Source organism: Bos grunniens, chromosome 5, assembly GCF_055505025.1.
Source record: "Bos grunniens cultivar Pamir isolate PY7600 chromosome 5, Bosgru_T2T1.0, whole genome shotgun sequence".
Lineage (NCBI taxonomy): Eukaryota > Metazoa > Chordata > Mammalia > Artiodactyla > Bovidae > Bos > Bos grunniens.
Window position 1 is genome coordinate 70,823,488 of NC_141169.1, and position 14,989 is coordinate 70,838,476.

A 14,989-nucleotide genomic window follows, 5' to 3' on the forward strand; every position below is an offset into this window, starting at 1 on the left:
TCTAACTCTAGCCTTTTCTTCCAAGAATAATTTGGCATTTAATTTTCTTGTTTAGCTTCACACTTCAATCTGAGGTCCCTTTTCTGATGCGCTGTCAACTATAGGAATTACAATTCCTTAGGGCAGCTTAGGGAAAGCCAGGGGAGCCGGGGCAGAAACCGGCCCCGCAAGCCAAGGGCTCAGCAGCCAGTGGGTAGACCCGTCAGCACATCGGCCACGCACAAGTACTCCTTGTCCCAGGTTTTAAAACCACAATTTAAACACACCCCTCGCTCAGTCAGCTCTCTGTGTTTGGTGGTCAGAGAACTCGCATTCCTGGGACCTGGGTACGGCACATCAGGAGCTGGTGACGCAGAGCGAGGCCGCTGCTGACCTGCAGCTTCAGGGCTCCTGACGGGGCCAGGACTGCTCTCCCCTCTCCGTGGCTGGAGAGGCTGGGCCGGTAGCCGACGGCACGCTGTGTGTTGTGCCAGCAGGCCAGTCCGCAGGCTGCAGGGCCTTCCCGCCGGGACAGTTGTTTCGAACCATTTGTCTAGCAGGGCAGTTAGAAATTGCTTTTGTTAACTCCTGATAGAGACCACGGAGAAGGTTTGAGAGCACCAGAGATAGAAATGGCAATGAGGAGATCCCGGTTCAGTTCTGTGCTCTTCCTTCCTGCCGACTGGCTGTACGCGGCCCGAAATCTTCTCTCCCCCAGGTGTCTGCGGCTTGATCGTCCCTCAGGAAGACATGCCATTCTGTGACTCTGGCATCTGTCCGGACATCATCATGAACCCCCATGGCTTCCCATCTCGAATGACGGTCAGTCCGTTTTTCAGAGACGTTGCTTTTAAGGAAGAGGGCAAGGCAGTTGGAAGAGACGGGACCCTGAAACTGATTTTCAGAAAGGGCCGTTGAGCAAAAATAGGTTCCTGACCAGGTGGGCTGGTCTAACAAGGGGAGGTGGAGAGGCCTGGGCTGTTCTTCAATGGCAGTCTTCTGAGTGACGAAATTACTCCCCAGCAAAAGAGTCCGTCATATCAAACCTAATGCATCTCCCTCTCCGTGGTTGTCATTGGTCAGCCTGGCTCCACCACTGACCAGCCTTGGGACTTCAAAGTCGCTTAACCCCTTGGTCTTCAGTTTCCTTGTGTGCTAACAGAGGGAGATAATAGTATCTATCCCATTGGGGTTTTGGAGGCATAAACTTAGGTCACAGTAAGAGAGGGTAAATATTTGCTGCTCTTAATTTGTCACTGTTACTAAGCGTAATAGTCTCATAATCTTTGTGGGGAAGGAAGGCCAGAGCTAAATAAACCAACAGAATTCCTGCACCACAGGAAGGTGCTTACTTAAATCTGTTCACATCACGCAGGTGGGAAAGCTAATCGAGCTGTTGGCAGGCAAGGCCGGCGTGTTAGATGGCAGATTCCACTATGGCACCGCGTTTGGAGGCAGTAAAGTGAAAGATGTGTGTGAGGACCTCGTCCGCCACGGTTATAACTACTTAGGGAAAGACTACGTTACATCTGGCATCACAGGGTGAGTGTGTGTTTACACATCTTAAAGGAAAAGCATGATTTTATTAAAGTAAAAGTCTGATAAGACTTAAGAACCCTTAAAATATACAGCTGGACTTTTTAAAGAAATCTGAAACAAGAAAATCCAGGTTGGTGCTGGATGTGGCAGCTAAGCTCTGGTGGTCATGACTTTACAACATGTGTGTCTCACGTCAGCACTCTGTATACTGTTCCTGATGTTGTATGTGAATTATATCTCAGTTAAACTGGGGAACCGGAGAGAAGACAAGTTTGAATTTAGAAAACTAGGGCTTCCTGGGTGGCTCAGTGGTAAAGAATTTGCCTGCCAATGCAAGAGACACAGATTTGATCCCTGCTCGGGGAAGACCCCACATGCCTCGGAGCAACTAAGCCCACGTGCCACAACTATTGAGCCTGTGCTCTAGGTCCTGGAAGCTGCAGCTGCTGAGCCCTCGCGCCGCAGTTACTGAAGCCTGTGCTCTGCAATGAGAGAAGCCTGCCCACTGCAGGAAAGAGTAGCCCCTACCTGCTTGCTGCAACTAGAGAAAAGCCTACATAGCAACACAGATCCAGCACAGCCAAAAATATAAACAAATAAATAATTTTTTTTAATTAAAAAACTGGTAAATTCAGGAATGCTGTTTTGCTGAGGAGGTTCTCATTTAAAAAGTAGAAAAGATCTTATTTACTAGGATTACTACACAACTTTTAAACAACACATCAATTGTGTATAATACAAAGTCTCTTAACTGTTGACCTTTCTCTGTACTTCTATGATGAATTTCAGGTATTTTGTGCTCTGACAGATAGCCTGAGGCCTAATGTTTGCACATTGATTCTCCAACAGCGTGTTAAACACCTAAGTATATAACAGTGAACAGAATAGACATGGTCCCTGACCTGTGCATCTGACCATTGAGATTTGTTACTAGACATTAAAAGATAGAGATTACTTTCTCAAATGATCTACCCAGACTGTAATAATGTGAATTTCTTTAGGTGTATCATGGTTGAGATATTATAGAAAATCACATTACAGGAAAAAAGTGGTGGTCCATTTCAAAAATGATTCAGTGAAATAGCTAAGGTCCATTTCAAAAGAAAAGTTGTCATTGCTCAACTGATCGTTTTACGCTTTGCTTCTCATCCAGAAATAACGCAGTAGTTGACCAGAAGGTGTGCAGAACTGGTAACTCAATTTGGCGGACCTTCTGAACATAATTTTACTGGAAGATTTGAATGGGTTGTGCCCTGCTTCCTGTGAACAAAACTGTAGACTATGTCTACACCACCTTCTCCAGTGCCTCCAGCCAAGCCATTCATCTCAGTGGCAAAGTTTGAGAAACACTGTTTTAGCTTGTTAGTTGAAAGTTCCACACAGGACTTACAAACATATTCACCCACCAGCTTTCATCTCTTGTCGTATTTCTGAGCATAGTTAAGAGGAAAAATTGCATATGGCTTTATTCAGTTAATGATAGAATGGCATTAGGTGACAGAGTTCCAGAAATTCTACCATGAAGAGCCATACAGTGGAGAAATAGAATCATTTATTATTAAAAGCTGGAAAGAAAGGGGGTCATTGTGACCCCCTTGTACAAATAAGAAAACTGAGATAGAGAGATCATGCAATTACTTTGTGACAGGCTTAGGGTGAGAATAGTGTCTCCTGACACCCTGTCCATTGAGCCTTTCACTCTACTGTGTCTTCCAAGAGTCTGGCTGTACTTAAGCCAGCAGAATGGCTTGATAGATGCAAAAGTCTTTGCTAGTGGTGCGGAAAGCACTGTAAGATGTGTACCACGCAAGCAGGGGCAGGTGCTTTTGTGTCCTCTCTGCTGTGTCTTTTGTTTTCTTTGCTCTTTCCACTCTTGCATCAGGCTGTGGCCCAAAATTTACTTAGTAGGGAAAGCCCTGAATTTGAGTCACTGTACCACTCACCAGCTCTTATTTAGCCCTCTGTGCCTATTTCTTCATCTTAAACAGAGGGAAGACAGTCTCTCCCTCCCTGGACTGAGTTATGGATTAAGTCATGAGTTAGATGGAACATACTAGATGCTTCCTTTCTTTTGAGGAAGAAGTTCTGGGGCAGTTAAACATGTTTTTAAAGGCATCTTTCTGGCTGCTCTTGCTCCAAACTGAAGAAAAAAGCTTTCTACTGTCAAAGCATTTAAATATTCACTCTCTTTTGAAACTCTTAGTACACCTTTTCTAAAGGCTCATGAGTCAGCCATGTGACACATGTTGACCAAGTACCAGTTGTGTGCCAGGCAGAGTCATTAGTGCAGGGACCACAGTGACAAAGAGATGAAGTGCTTATCCTGCAGAGTTTACTTCTCCTGGGGAAAAGAGGCGATAATCAGGGAAATACCAAATGTATATTTTAATACCAAACAGTGACAAATACTCTGGACAAAATATAACCTAGGTGAGAGCTGAGACAGTGCCGTGGCACTGTGATGCTGGGGTGCAAGGAGGACCCCATCAGGGTGCATCTCTCTGAAGAGGTGGCATATTTGACAGAGCCACATGAGTACCTGGTGAAGAATGTTTCAGGCAGAGGGGACAGTGAGTGCAAAGGCCCTGAAGCAGACAGGCATGCTACATTTGAGGAGCAGTGAAGAAGCCAGTGTTGCTCAAGTAGAGTTGCATGGTGGGGAGAGGGAGTAGAAAATGAGTCAGGTGGACAGGAACCAGCTTGTGTTAGACCTTGTGGCCATGATACACAGTTTGGGTGATACAGATTCTGAATGTAATGGGAAACCACTGGGAATTTAGAGCAGAAGAATGACCTGCTGTGAGCTCTGTTTTAGAAGGAATCACTCTGGCTTATTGTGTAAAGAATATATTGATTGTTAAGAGATAAGAGTAGAAGCAGAGAGACAGATCAGAGGATTGTCTGCAGTGGTCCAGGCAAGAAAGGAAGGTGACTTGACAAGGGTGGCAACCGTGAAAGAGGGGTTGTCCTATATACACTCTTTCACAACCTGTTTACATTTTTTTCACTATTCTTTTTAATTGAATGAAAGACTCTTCATTTTATAGTGCTTTATGATTTTCAAAAGTTTCCCACATGGTTTCATATAATCCCATAATAACCCTTTTTCTCCTACCCCTATACTGCCCCTTTTGCTTCCCTTTCCCCACTGGTAACCAGTAGTTCGTTATTTATGAGTCTGGTTCTTTTTTGTTTTATTTACTAATTTGCTATAATTTTTAGATTCCACATATAAGTGACATCATATGGTATTAGACTTTCTCTGGCTTTTTCACTTAGCATAAGGCCCTGCAAGTTCACCTATGTTGCTGCAAACGGCAAAATGTCATTCTTCTTTATGCCTGAGTAGCGTTCCATCATATAGATATACCACATCTTCTTTATCCACTCATCTGTTGATGGACACTTAAGATTGCTTCCATACCTTGGTGATTGTAAATAATTTTTAAATGTTGTATGGAAACACAAAAGACCCCAAAGAGCCAAAACAATCTTGAGAAAGAAGAGTAGAGCTGGAGGAATCACTCTCCCTAACTTCAGACTGTACTACAAAGCTATAGTAATCAAAACAGGATGGTACTGGCATAAAAACAAACAGATCAATGGAACAGGATAGAAATCCCAGAAATAAGCCCACACACTATGGTTAATTAATCTGTGACAAAGGAGGCAAGAATATACGGTGGAGAAAAGACAGTCTTTTCAATACGTGGTGCTGGGAAAACTGGACAGCTACATGTAAAAGAATGAAATTAGAACAAACTCTAACACCATACACAAAAACAAACTTAAAATGGATGAAAGACTGAAATGCAGGACTAGATACTATAAAACTTCAAGAAAAAAACATAGGCAGAATACTCTTTGACATAAATTGCAGCAATATTTTTTTTATCCATCTCCTAAAGCAAAGGATACAAAAGCAAAAATAAGCAAATAGGACCTAATTAAACTGAAAAGCTTTTGCACAGCAAAAGAAACATCAATAAAACAAAAAGATAATCTAATGCATGGGAGAAGATATTTGCAAATGATAAGACTGAAAAGTGGATGGGGTTAATATCCAATACATAAAAACAGCTCATATGGCTCAACATTAAAAAAACAACCTAATTAAGAACTGGATAGAAGAACTGAATAGACTTTCTCCAAAGAGGACATGCAGATGGCCAACAGGCACATGAAAAGATATTCAGCATTGCTAGTTATCGGAAATGCAGATCAAAACCACAATGAGATACCACCTCACACCTGTCAGAATGGCTATCATCAAAAAGAACAAAAATAACAAATGTTGGAGAGGATGTGGAGAAAAGGGACCCCTTGTACACTGTTGGTGGGAATGTAAATTGGTGCAGCCACTGTGAAAACAGTATGGAGATTTCTGAAAAAGCAAAAAATAAAAACTACCATATGACTCAGGAATTCCATTCCAGGTTGTATATCCAAAAAACCAAAAACCCTAATTTGAAGAGATACATGCACACAGTGTTCATAAATTTTTATTTATAATCAAACAGTATATCTTTTATTGCATCTGTGGTACTTTTCTATTTTCAGTTCTAGCATTTTGTTTACTGCAGTCTGAAAGTCACTCTCTTGCCCATTCATTCAGTCATAAACTCATTCAAAAAACAGATTAGGACCTGCCAGTGATGATTCCTAAAAAAGGTTGTCTCTTGTGAGCCCAGACTTAGTTCCTTAACCTAAAACTCTGGCCTTTCTTGCAGTGAGCCCTTGGAAGCGTACATCTATTTTGGCCCTGTGTACTATCAGAAACTGAAACATATGGTGCTTGATAAGATGCATGCCCGGGCCCGGGGACCACGAGCTGTCCTTACCAGGTAAGAGAAGAGCATTTATAATGTAGTCAAGTCCACGTTGCATTTCTTGGATGTAGCAGTAGGCAGATGTCAAAATTTAGGGTGTTAGGTAGGCATCAACAAAATTCACATGTCTGATTAAAGTGAGAAAATAGCCACCAATTGAAAATCAGTTCATAGGTAAGCAAACCCATGGAAGGTCTTGCCAGTAATCTCCTAACAAAGTCATTTATCCTGTACCAGTTGGGGCTTGGGTCCCTAACCTTTTAAAGTATTCTCAAGCCCAGCAGATACGTAAACCACAGGAAGTCCATTTAGGGGGCCAGTTCTCACACAAGAAGGAACGGCCTGAGTGGGACACACACAACCTTCCCAGTCTCTGGGGAACCTCCCATCTGGCTCAGAACTCCATCCTTCCGGGGGATTCCTGATCTATTCCAAGTTTTATAGAAAACTCTCTGCTTCTTCCCATGTTTAATTTATATCTTGGTAGTAAAGCTCCTCTCTGGAGCCCTGGCAGTAGCTATTGGGGACCCAGGTTTCTTCCATAGTGTGTTCTGCTTAGTTTTTCTATTTTTATTTATTTATTTTTTTTTCTTTTTAGTTTTTCTATTTTTAAATAACAGAGAACTGAGACATCTTTGAAAATACTCAAAAGACTTTCTCCCCTGATTTGACGACTATACAGTGCTGATAATGATGATAGTGATGGCGATAGTAATGCTAACACTGCTGTTTTATGTGATTATATTTTAACTTAACTGTTATATCACAGAAGCTTGTGTAATTATTATTTCCATCTAATAATAATATTAGCAGCCACTCGGGTTACGTCTGTTCTCATTGAAGGCTCTTTGGGCTAGATTGTCTTACATGCATTTTTACAAATGAGACTGAGAGGCTGAGCAGCATGCTTTTGGTCACTGTCTACAAGCAGTTTGACAAATACCATACAATATCACTTACATGTGGAATCTAGAAAAATGGTATAGATGGGCTTATTTACAAAGCAGAAACAGAGTCATAGATGTAGAGAACAAATTTATGGATACCAAGGAAGGAGAGGGTGGGATGAATTGGGAGATTGGGATTGTATAAAATAGATAACTAATGAGAACCTACTGTATCACACAAGGATCTCTATTCAGTGATCTGTAGTGACCTAACTGGGAAGGAAATCCGAAAACAAGTGGATATAGGTATATATATAGCTGATTCACTTTGCTGTACAGCAGAAACTAACACAACACTATAAAGCAACTATACACCAATAGGAAATTAATTTTAAAAAATAGAAGCAGTTTGAATCCAGGTGAGCCCTGCTCTGTAGCCTGTGCTTTTAGCCAGCATGTGATGCTGCCTCTTTGTTTAGTACAAACACATTTGTCTGACTTGTTCCAAAGGCAACCCACTGAAGGTCGATCTCGCGATGGTGGTTTGCGTCTTGGAGAAATGGAACGTGACTGTTTAATCGGTTATGGAGCCAGTATGCTTTTACTAGAGAGACTAATGATTTCAAGTGACGCCTTTGAGGTTGATGTCTGTGGGCAATGCGGACTTCTGGGGTACTCTGGCTGGTAAGTGGATACCACATGTCTCTCGCACCGCATCCCTCGCCTCTTAAATCACAGCTCAGTGTTTCACCCTGCATCTTCCCCACATATTCTGCAGCCTTCCCTATCCAGGCATTCCGGAATTCAGGATTCTGTATGTACATGCTTAGTTTGTCTGCCTGATGTTCTGCTCTCTACGACCACTACAGTTTAAACTCCCAAGGAGACTTTGTCTTCTTTTTAATGTTATCTCAAGTACCTTTTATAACACTGCTGCTGCTACTGCTAAATCAGTCGTGTCCGACTCTGTGCGACCCCATAGACGGCAGCCCACCAGGCTCCCCCGTCCCCACGATTCTATAGGCAAGAACACTGGAGTGAGTTGCCATTTCCTTCTCCAATGCAAGAAAGTGAAAATGAAGTCGCTCAGTGGTGTCCGACTCTTAGCGACCCCATGGACTACAGCCCACCAGTATCCTCCATCCATGGGATTTTCCAGGCAAGAGTACTAGAGTGGGGTGCCATCGCCTTCTCTGTTTTTATAATACTATTCATCTGTAAATACTAGCAGATTCAGAATTATAGCATATTTTAACTAGTATCCTTCAATAGAAGACCGTGTCAAATGCCCTTGTTTAACCTCAAACCCAAAGAACCAGGTATGTTGCCCCAGCTCTTATAGCAAATTGGTGGCAGAGCCTGGACCTTGTCTGTACCCTCTCTGCTTTACATTTGGCCTGTGAATTCCCTGAAGTCAGAGACCACGTCTGTCTCGGTTTTTCACTCAACAAACGTTGAGTAAGAATCAGCTACATGCCAGACACTGTTCTAGGCCCCAGAGTTATAGTGGTGAATAGGACAGATGAATGGCTGCTCACAGGGAGCTTGTCTTCTAGCTCATTCTAACTCCACCTCTACTTCTCCAGCCTGGGACCTTTTTGATGCTAAATCAAATATAATTGCTTAGGATTATCCATAGATAAATTGCATAATTCATAAACTTTGTAATTTCTGTGTTGAGTTCAGTACACAGGCCAGTTAAAAGATGATACTCCGTATTTTTTGTTTGTGCTTGTTTTCCTCCTTATACTGGTTCTACTCCACCACTGAAGAGCAGCTGCTCTCCTTAGGTTAGTCATGATCCAGAGCCCTGAAATACCCCTGCAGGCAGGAGAACCAGCAGTTCCCTGGTGTTTACTCACTCTTCTGCCAGAGATGAGGTCTAGCAGGGTATAAGGCAGATGCTGTGGGACAGGAAATAGCCTCAACTCCCTCACCCACCCTCGCAGAGCCCCTTCCCCCACTGAGTCCCCCTTCAGAGCCTCCTTCCAGAGAGAACCCCAACTTTTTGCCATCTGTCGCTGCCAGTTTCTTGGTGAATGAAAGCAAATCAAGAGTTGGAATGAGTGAACTTCTTTGAACACAGTGTATATACCTTGCTAGTTACACGACAAAACCCTTTAGCCAGTTAATGATTTTTTTTTTTTTTTGGTGTAAAATAGTTGAGAAGGAGTCGTCTGTTTCTTCTTATCTGTGAAGAAATCATTTCATATTAAAAACCCAACACAAGAGGTGGCTGTTTGCACTTTGTTCCTTTCACACGATGGCAGAGAGGAGGCGACAGTATTCTAAGCATAAGCCTGGGCATTGCTTTATCAGTGACATGAGGGGGGTTTCAATTCTGAGATGTCTGTTTGTCTTTTGAAATGCATATTGAGTTTGCTTTTTATTGTTCTGGCTGTGTAACACACCAACAAAATGTGTAATAGCAAGATGCCTGGAACTAGTTTTACTATGCTTAAGTCTTCTAATTTGGTGCAAGGATTTTTTTTTTATAAGCTTAAACTACAAGCACGTATTTCTCATATATATGGAGGCAGGGAAGTTCAAGATCAAGGTATCAGCAGATGTGCTGTCTGGAGAAGGCCTACCTCCTGGCTCGTAGACAGCCATCCTCTGGCGCAAGGATCTCAAAGTAATTTATTTTGAAAAGATGGTGCAGAGGAATCATTTTATTAAGAACAGGGATCATGAGACTTCAGAGTTTCCTTTTCTTCTCCATTCTCCCCACATTCCCTCCTGTGCCTCCCACTCAAAGAAGAAAGAGAGTGTGTGTGTGACAGGGAAGAGAAAGAGCAAAAAAGAACGGAAGCAGTAGATGAGCTTCATTCACATACTTTGAAAACCTTCCCCTGTCTTCCGCTGAATACTCGGGGAAACTCACATAAGCTGTGGCTGATATCCTCGTTCTTCTGTTAAATTCTCATCTCCTTTGCTGCTGATCGTTTGTTTGATGGCAGTGCCTGATTTTGAAGCTCATGTGTTCAATGTGTATTGTATTTGAAATCCCTTGAAAGAGGACTAACTCAGGTTATACAGTTTAAGGGTCTTTACTGTAATTAAACAGACATAGATATGCATAGGTCTGATTTTGAGTAGCCTGCTTACAGACCACTCAACCCTTGTGTCCAACATAAAAAAATAAAATCCTTACCCACTCTGGGAGTCTGGCACCCTCCTTCCGCTGCTTCCTAGCAGAGGGGCCTAATGATGCTGTCATTTTCCCGTCCTTACCTGATCAGGCGCGCTGGGTTGTGTGGGAGGGAGCACGGGGCATTTGTTGGAGGAAGTCGCTCTTTAATGAACAGCACAATGGAGGCTGAGTAATTAGAGCAGTTCAGAACCTTGAAACTGGCCTTTTGTCAGTGATTTGCACATTAGTAAGGCATTGCTATGGGGATGTTTACAGCAAGACTGTTGTTCTGCAGAAGACACGGAGGGCGTAAGTCACAAAAGAGAGGAAAACTGCCGAGAAAAGAAAATCCCTATTCGGATAATTAGCTCGTAGAGGATATTTTACTGGACAGTCATTCCTCATGTGAAGCCACAGCCTCCTTCCACTGCCTTCGCCTTAAAAAATCAGTTTCTTTTCTTGTTGTTTGGGTCAAGTCTCTTCCTTTGGAACTCTTTCAGAAATAGGGTAAAACATTATATATTTTTATTTATGTGTGTTTTATCTGTATATATGTGTATGTTTTATCTGTATATATTTATGCATGTATGTATGCACTGGAACATCTTAAATGATGAGAAATATTTAATAATAGAGAAGATTAGTGGACTTTCTGGATTATGAATCAGCACATATGGAAACTTTAAACAGATGAGCTTGGATTGAAGTCACAGGATAATGTACTGGTCAGGAGAATCAGCAAGACATTCCCCCAGTTAAATCCATTTCTCCAGTTTAGTTAAAGCATGAACATGATTCCTGAATAAATTAGATCAACCCAGGCACATTTAAAAACATAATTCATAAACTGTAATGCATTAAGGAGGTCTTTAGGTAGTCTTTTAGGAAAAAGTCATCCATAATGTTCCTATTATTAGTGTTGATGGAATCAGATCTCCACAGTGCTTGTTAAGGTCTCTGCAGGTCCCCTGGTGGGGACCTGGGCATGGGTCCATCGTGGCTTGTCCTTTTTCCCTCCACCTCTCCTTGTAAAGTTCATATCTGCATAGTCACCCACCATCTTGTTCAAATTCTCAGCCTTAATGCTTTTCTAAAATTAATAAAGCTTTATTTTACTGATGGCAAAAATGACCCCTGAATATTTTTATTATATTCATTTGTAAAAAATACATATATATAGAAAAAATTGTCACGTTTGTGACAATACAAATTCCTGCCACCCACAGATGACCACTGTCAACATTTTAGTGACCCTTTGGGGACATTTCTGTTTGCCAGTTGTTCTGTGGTTTAGTTGCTAAGTCATGTCCAACTCATGGACTGTAGCCCACCGGTCTCCTCTGTCCATGGGATTCTCTAGGCAAGAACACTGGAGTGGGTTGCCATTTCCTTCTCCCAATAGTCTGTACCCTTTTTTACTTTAAATCATGAACCCCTTTGAGATTCTGATAATAGCATAAAAAGAAAATTATATACACCAGAAAATCTGGTTACAGATGATTTTGAAAGCTTCATACATTTACTGAAACCCATCTGAGAACCCCCCCATGTAATCACACTGTTGAGTAGACTGCTTTTTCACTCCACACTGTGTCCTGATCACCTTTACATTTCACTAATCTGGATCTGGCTGCACAGGGTTCTTCTGCATAAATGTCCTGTAATCACAGAACCAGTAATTTATTGGACATGTGAGTTCTAGCTTTATGCCGTTATAACCAGTTTGACCATGAACATTCTTGTGCCACTTTTGTGCTTACTCAGTGAAATGACACACACCTCTACATGTTTAACACACGTTGTCTTACTGCTCTGTTCTGCCCATCACTAAGGAATCTCCATCACTAAGGAATCTCCCTCCAGCCCCCAGTCAGCACTGACTCTTCTAAGCCATGGTTGCTGTCCCTCCTACATTCATTTTGCACCCTGTTAGCTGGGAGGATCCAGTTTTCTACCTGTTAAGTTTCAGGATATATACTGGAAATCTATTGTCCCAGGTACCCCAGACCCTTGAGATACAGGGTGAGGTCCTATTCTGGTCTGAAACCTAAGAGAATAACTCAGCTGCTCTCCTGGGACCCTTCTTCCGTTGTAGCCATTGATTAAGATCTAGGTTCAGTTCACTGGCTTTTCCTGAAGGAAGAGAAAAGAAAACTAATTGAAAGAGCAGATACGTTGGCTCGGAGCAGGTGCTGTTGTGAGGATAAAGTGGGAATACATGAACACACACAGGAATCAGTGCATTGTGAGCGCAGTGGCCTCCAGGACTAAGGGAAATATCTATGCTTGAAGAGCACTGGAAAAATAAGTAGCATGTGACTGACACCACCTTCCTGTATGAAAGTCTTCTCTTGCCCATCACACTTCAAGCATTTCAGTGACAGAAAGCAAATTGAGCATCTTGTCTAGAATTGTATAGAGCAGTAGTAGCTTTTCAACTACAGGGATAGGGACTAAATTGTTTTGAAATTCTTTCAACAACAAAGACTAAATCTGAGTTACTTTCAGATAGTTCAGATTTCTGGGCCTCATTCAAAACAAGTGTATAGGCAGATATTTTGCATTTTAAAGAGAAAGGTCTAGAAGTGTGGATGCAACTGATTAAAAGTACGTGCTTTTAAAACTGGGGGAGTGGTATTTGGTTTGTTTTTTTCTTTTCCTGCCTTGGATGCTTCTTTTTATTCCACGGGTGTACACATACATATTTGAAGAAGGAAATGGCAACCCACCCTAGTATTCTTGCCCAGAGAATTTGATGGATAGAGGAGCCTGGCGGGCTATAGTCCATGGGGTCACAGAGAGTCAGACACCACTGAGTGACTCACTTTCACTTTCATACATAGTTATTTGATAGTGTGAATGAACACGAGGACTAGGAAACGAGGGAATTCAATAGGATGGTCGTGGAATGGGCAGAGCGCATCTTCCCTTCCTTCGCGCTGCCTCCGCCCGAGTTGCTGTCCCTCTAACACAGCTGACTTGGTTTCAGGTGCCACTTCTGCAAGTCGTCCTGCCACGTGTCCTCCCTGCGCATCCCGTACGCCTGCAAGCTGCTCTTCCAGGAGCTGCAGTCCATGAACATCATCCCCAGACTGAAACTGTCCAAGTACAACGAGTAAGGATGGCGGATGGTTATTTAAAAAGAACGGTCGATATGTCCAACGCAGTGGAAAGCGGAAGAGATGAGGACCACCTGTACTCTGGGGTGTTCAAACATCCTTTGAATTGTTCTCTCTCTCAAAAAAAACAAACCACATAATTGATGGAGAGGCTTTTTATACGTTGGGAGACTTGGCTGAGCAACCTCCATCAACGAGCCTCATGCCACGAGAGAGGTGCCAATGATACAGACTCTAGTGAAGTCTCTTGTCCATGTACCAAATGTGATTCACAAGTGGATGTGAACTAAAGGATAAGGTTTTATTTATGGCCTGGTATCTTGAAATTTACTCATTAGAAAGACCTTCCTCCTTAAGAAAATAATGTTTAGGGTCAAAGAAAACTCAAGATTCTTAGGAAACAGGAAGAATCTGTTTGAGTTGGTTGACTCCTTTGTCTGGGAGTCTGTTCTGAGCTGTGTCTATAGGAAAACAACAGCAGGAAGCTGAGAGGATAAGCAGGGTCTTTCTTGTCCGGTGCAGTGAGGGGATAAATTTTCCCAACAATTGAATCTTGTCTTTATACACCCAACTTTTTAATTCTATTAATAAATGTCTTCCTAAGGTACTCTCAAGTTTACCAAGGATGTCACCTTGTCTTAAGGACTAACTGCTACTCTTCTGAACCGCCATGATCATATGCAGTAACGTTTGTTGAGTATCTGAAAATAATTCCATGGATGCTTTGTTAAGTTTTCCATCCCTTCCATTCCTGCCAGGATGTTTAGCTGTTCATTTGGTTTTTAATCGGACAGCACTCTTCATCCGATTCTATAATAGGTTGTTCTTAATTGCTCTGCCCTGAAGCCAGATAAATATTTGTGTTAGGGATTATTTGTAAGTCAGAAAACCTTTGAGTAATGGTCTAAGGCCAGGTCCCCAGCGTGTCACATTCAGCTTGTGCCACGGAATATTAATAGGTGTTCTAGAATCAAGGTCCAGTGTCAATTAAGGTTGAGAAACAGAGTGTATCCACGTAAAACTACCACAGACTTGTTCAGAGGCTTTACCAAGCTACTGTGCTGGGACCTCTGAGAGAGGGAGCCAGGCTAGTCACTGATATTTGAAGCCAACCTCAACAGTCTCACTCAGGTCCTGAGGTTTCTCAGGATGGACTGCTGGGGAGCAGACCTTCTCCAGCTGTCTCCACATGTCTCTGTTCCCTTCAGGGACGGGTAGGATTTACAAAGGCAGAGGGGTTTGCACACCCAGATCTCTTGCTTCAGCTGGTGGTTCCTTCTTTGCATCTGGCTTTGTTGTTCTCAAGAGTGTTGGTGCCTGAAGATGACTCTACTAGATGGGATGTGTATGTCCTGCATTTCGTGGGCCGTATAAGGAGCTTTGTACGGTAACTTTTGACTATTTCCTGCTACATGACAACTCACTATCAACTCTGCTAAAGATGCCGTAGCCCTGCCCCGTGAGGCATGCCATGACAGTGACCCCTGGGAGGAGCTGCCAGCA

The 14,989-nt window shown here is 42.5% G+C and overlaps 1 protein-coding gene across 2 annotated transcripts in view; it reads left to right on the top strand.

The window, feature by feature from the left end:
- POLR3B (RNA polymerase III subunit B) overlaps positions 1–14,105 on the top strand; it is a 115,995-nt gene extending 101,890 nt beyond the window's left edge. For both annotated transcript variants that reach the window (XM_086401144.1, XM_086401143.1), the window contains 5 exons: positions 698–801; positions 1,355–1,521; positions 6,249–6,362; positions 7,745–7,918; positions 13,357–14,105. In XM_086401144.1, the coding sequence (XP_086257270.1) occupies positions 698–801; positions 1,355–1,521; positions 6,249–6,362; positions 7,745–7,918; positions 13,357–13,486 (689 nt within the window). In that variant the 3' untranslated portion in view covers positions 13,487–14,105. The remainder of the gene's footprint in view (positions 1–697; positions 802–1,354; positions 1,522–6,248; positions 6,363–7,744; positions 7,919–13,356) is intronic.
- The last annotated feature ends 884 nt before the right edge of the window (positions 14,106–14,989 follow it).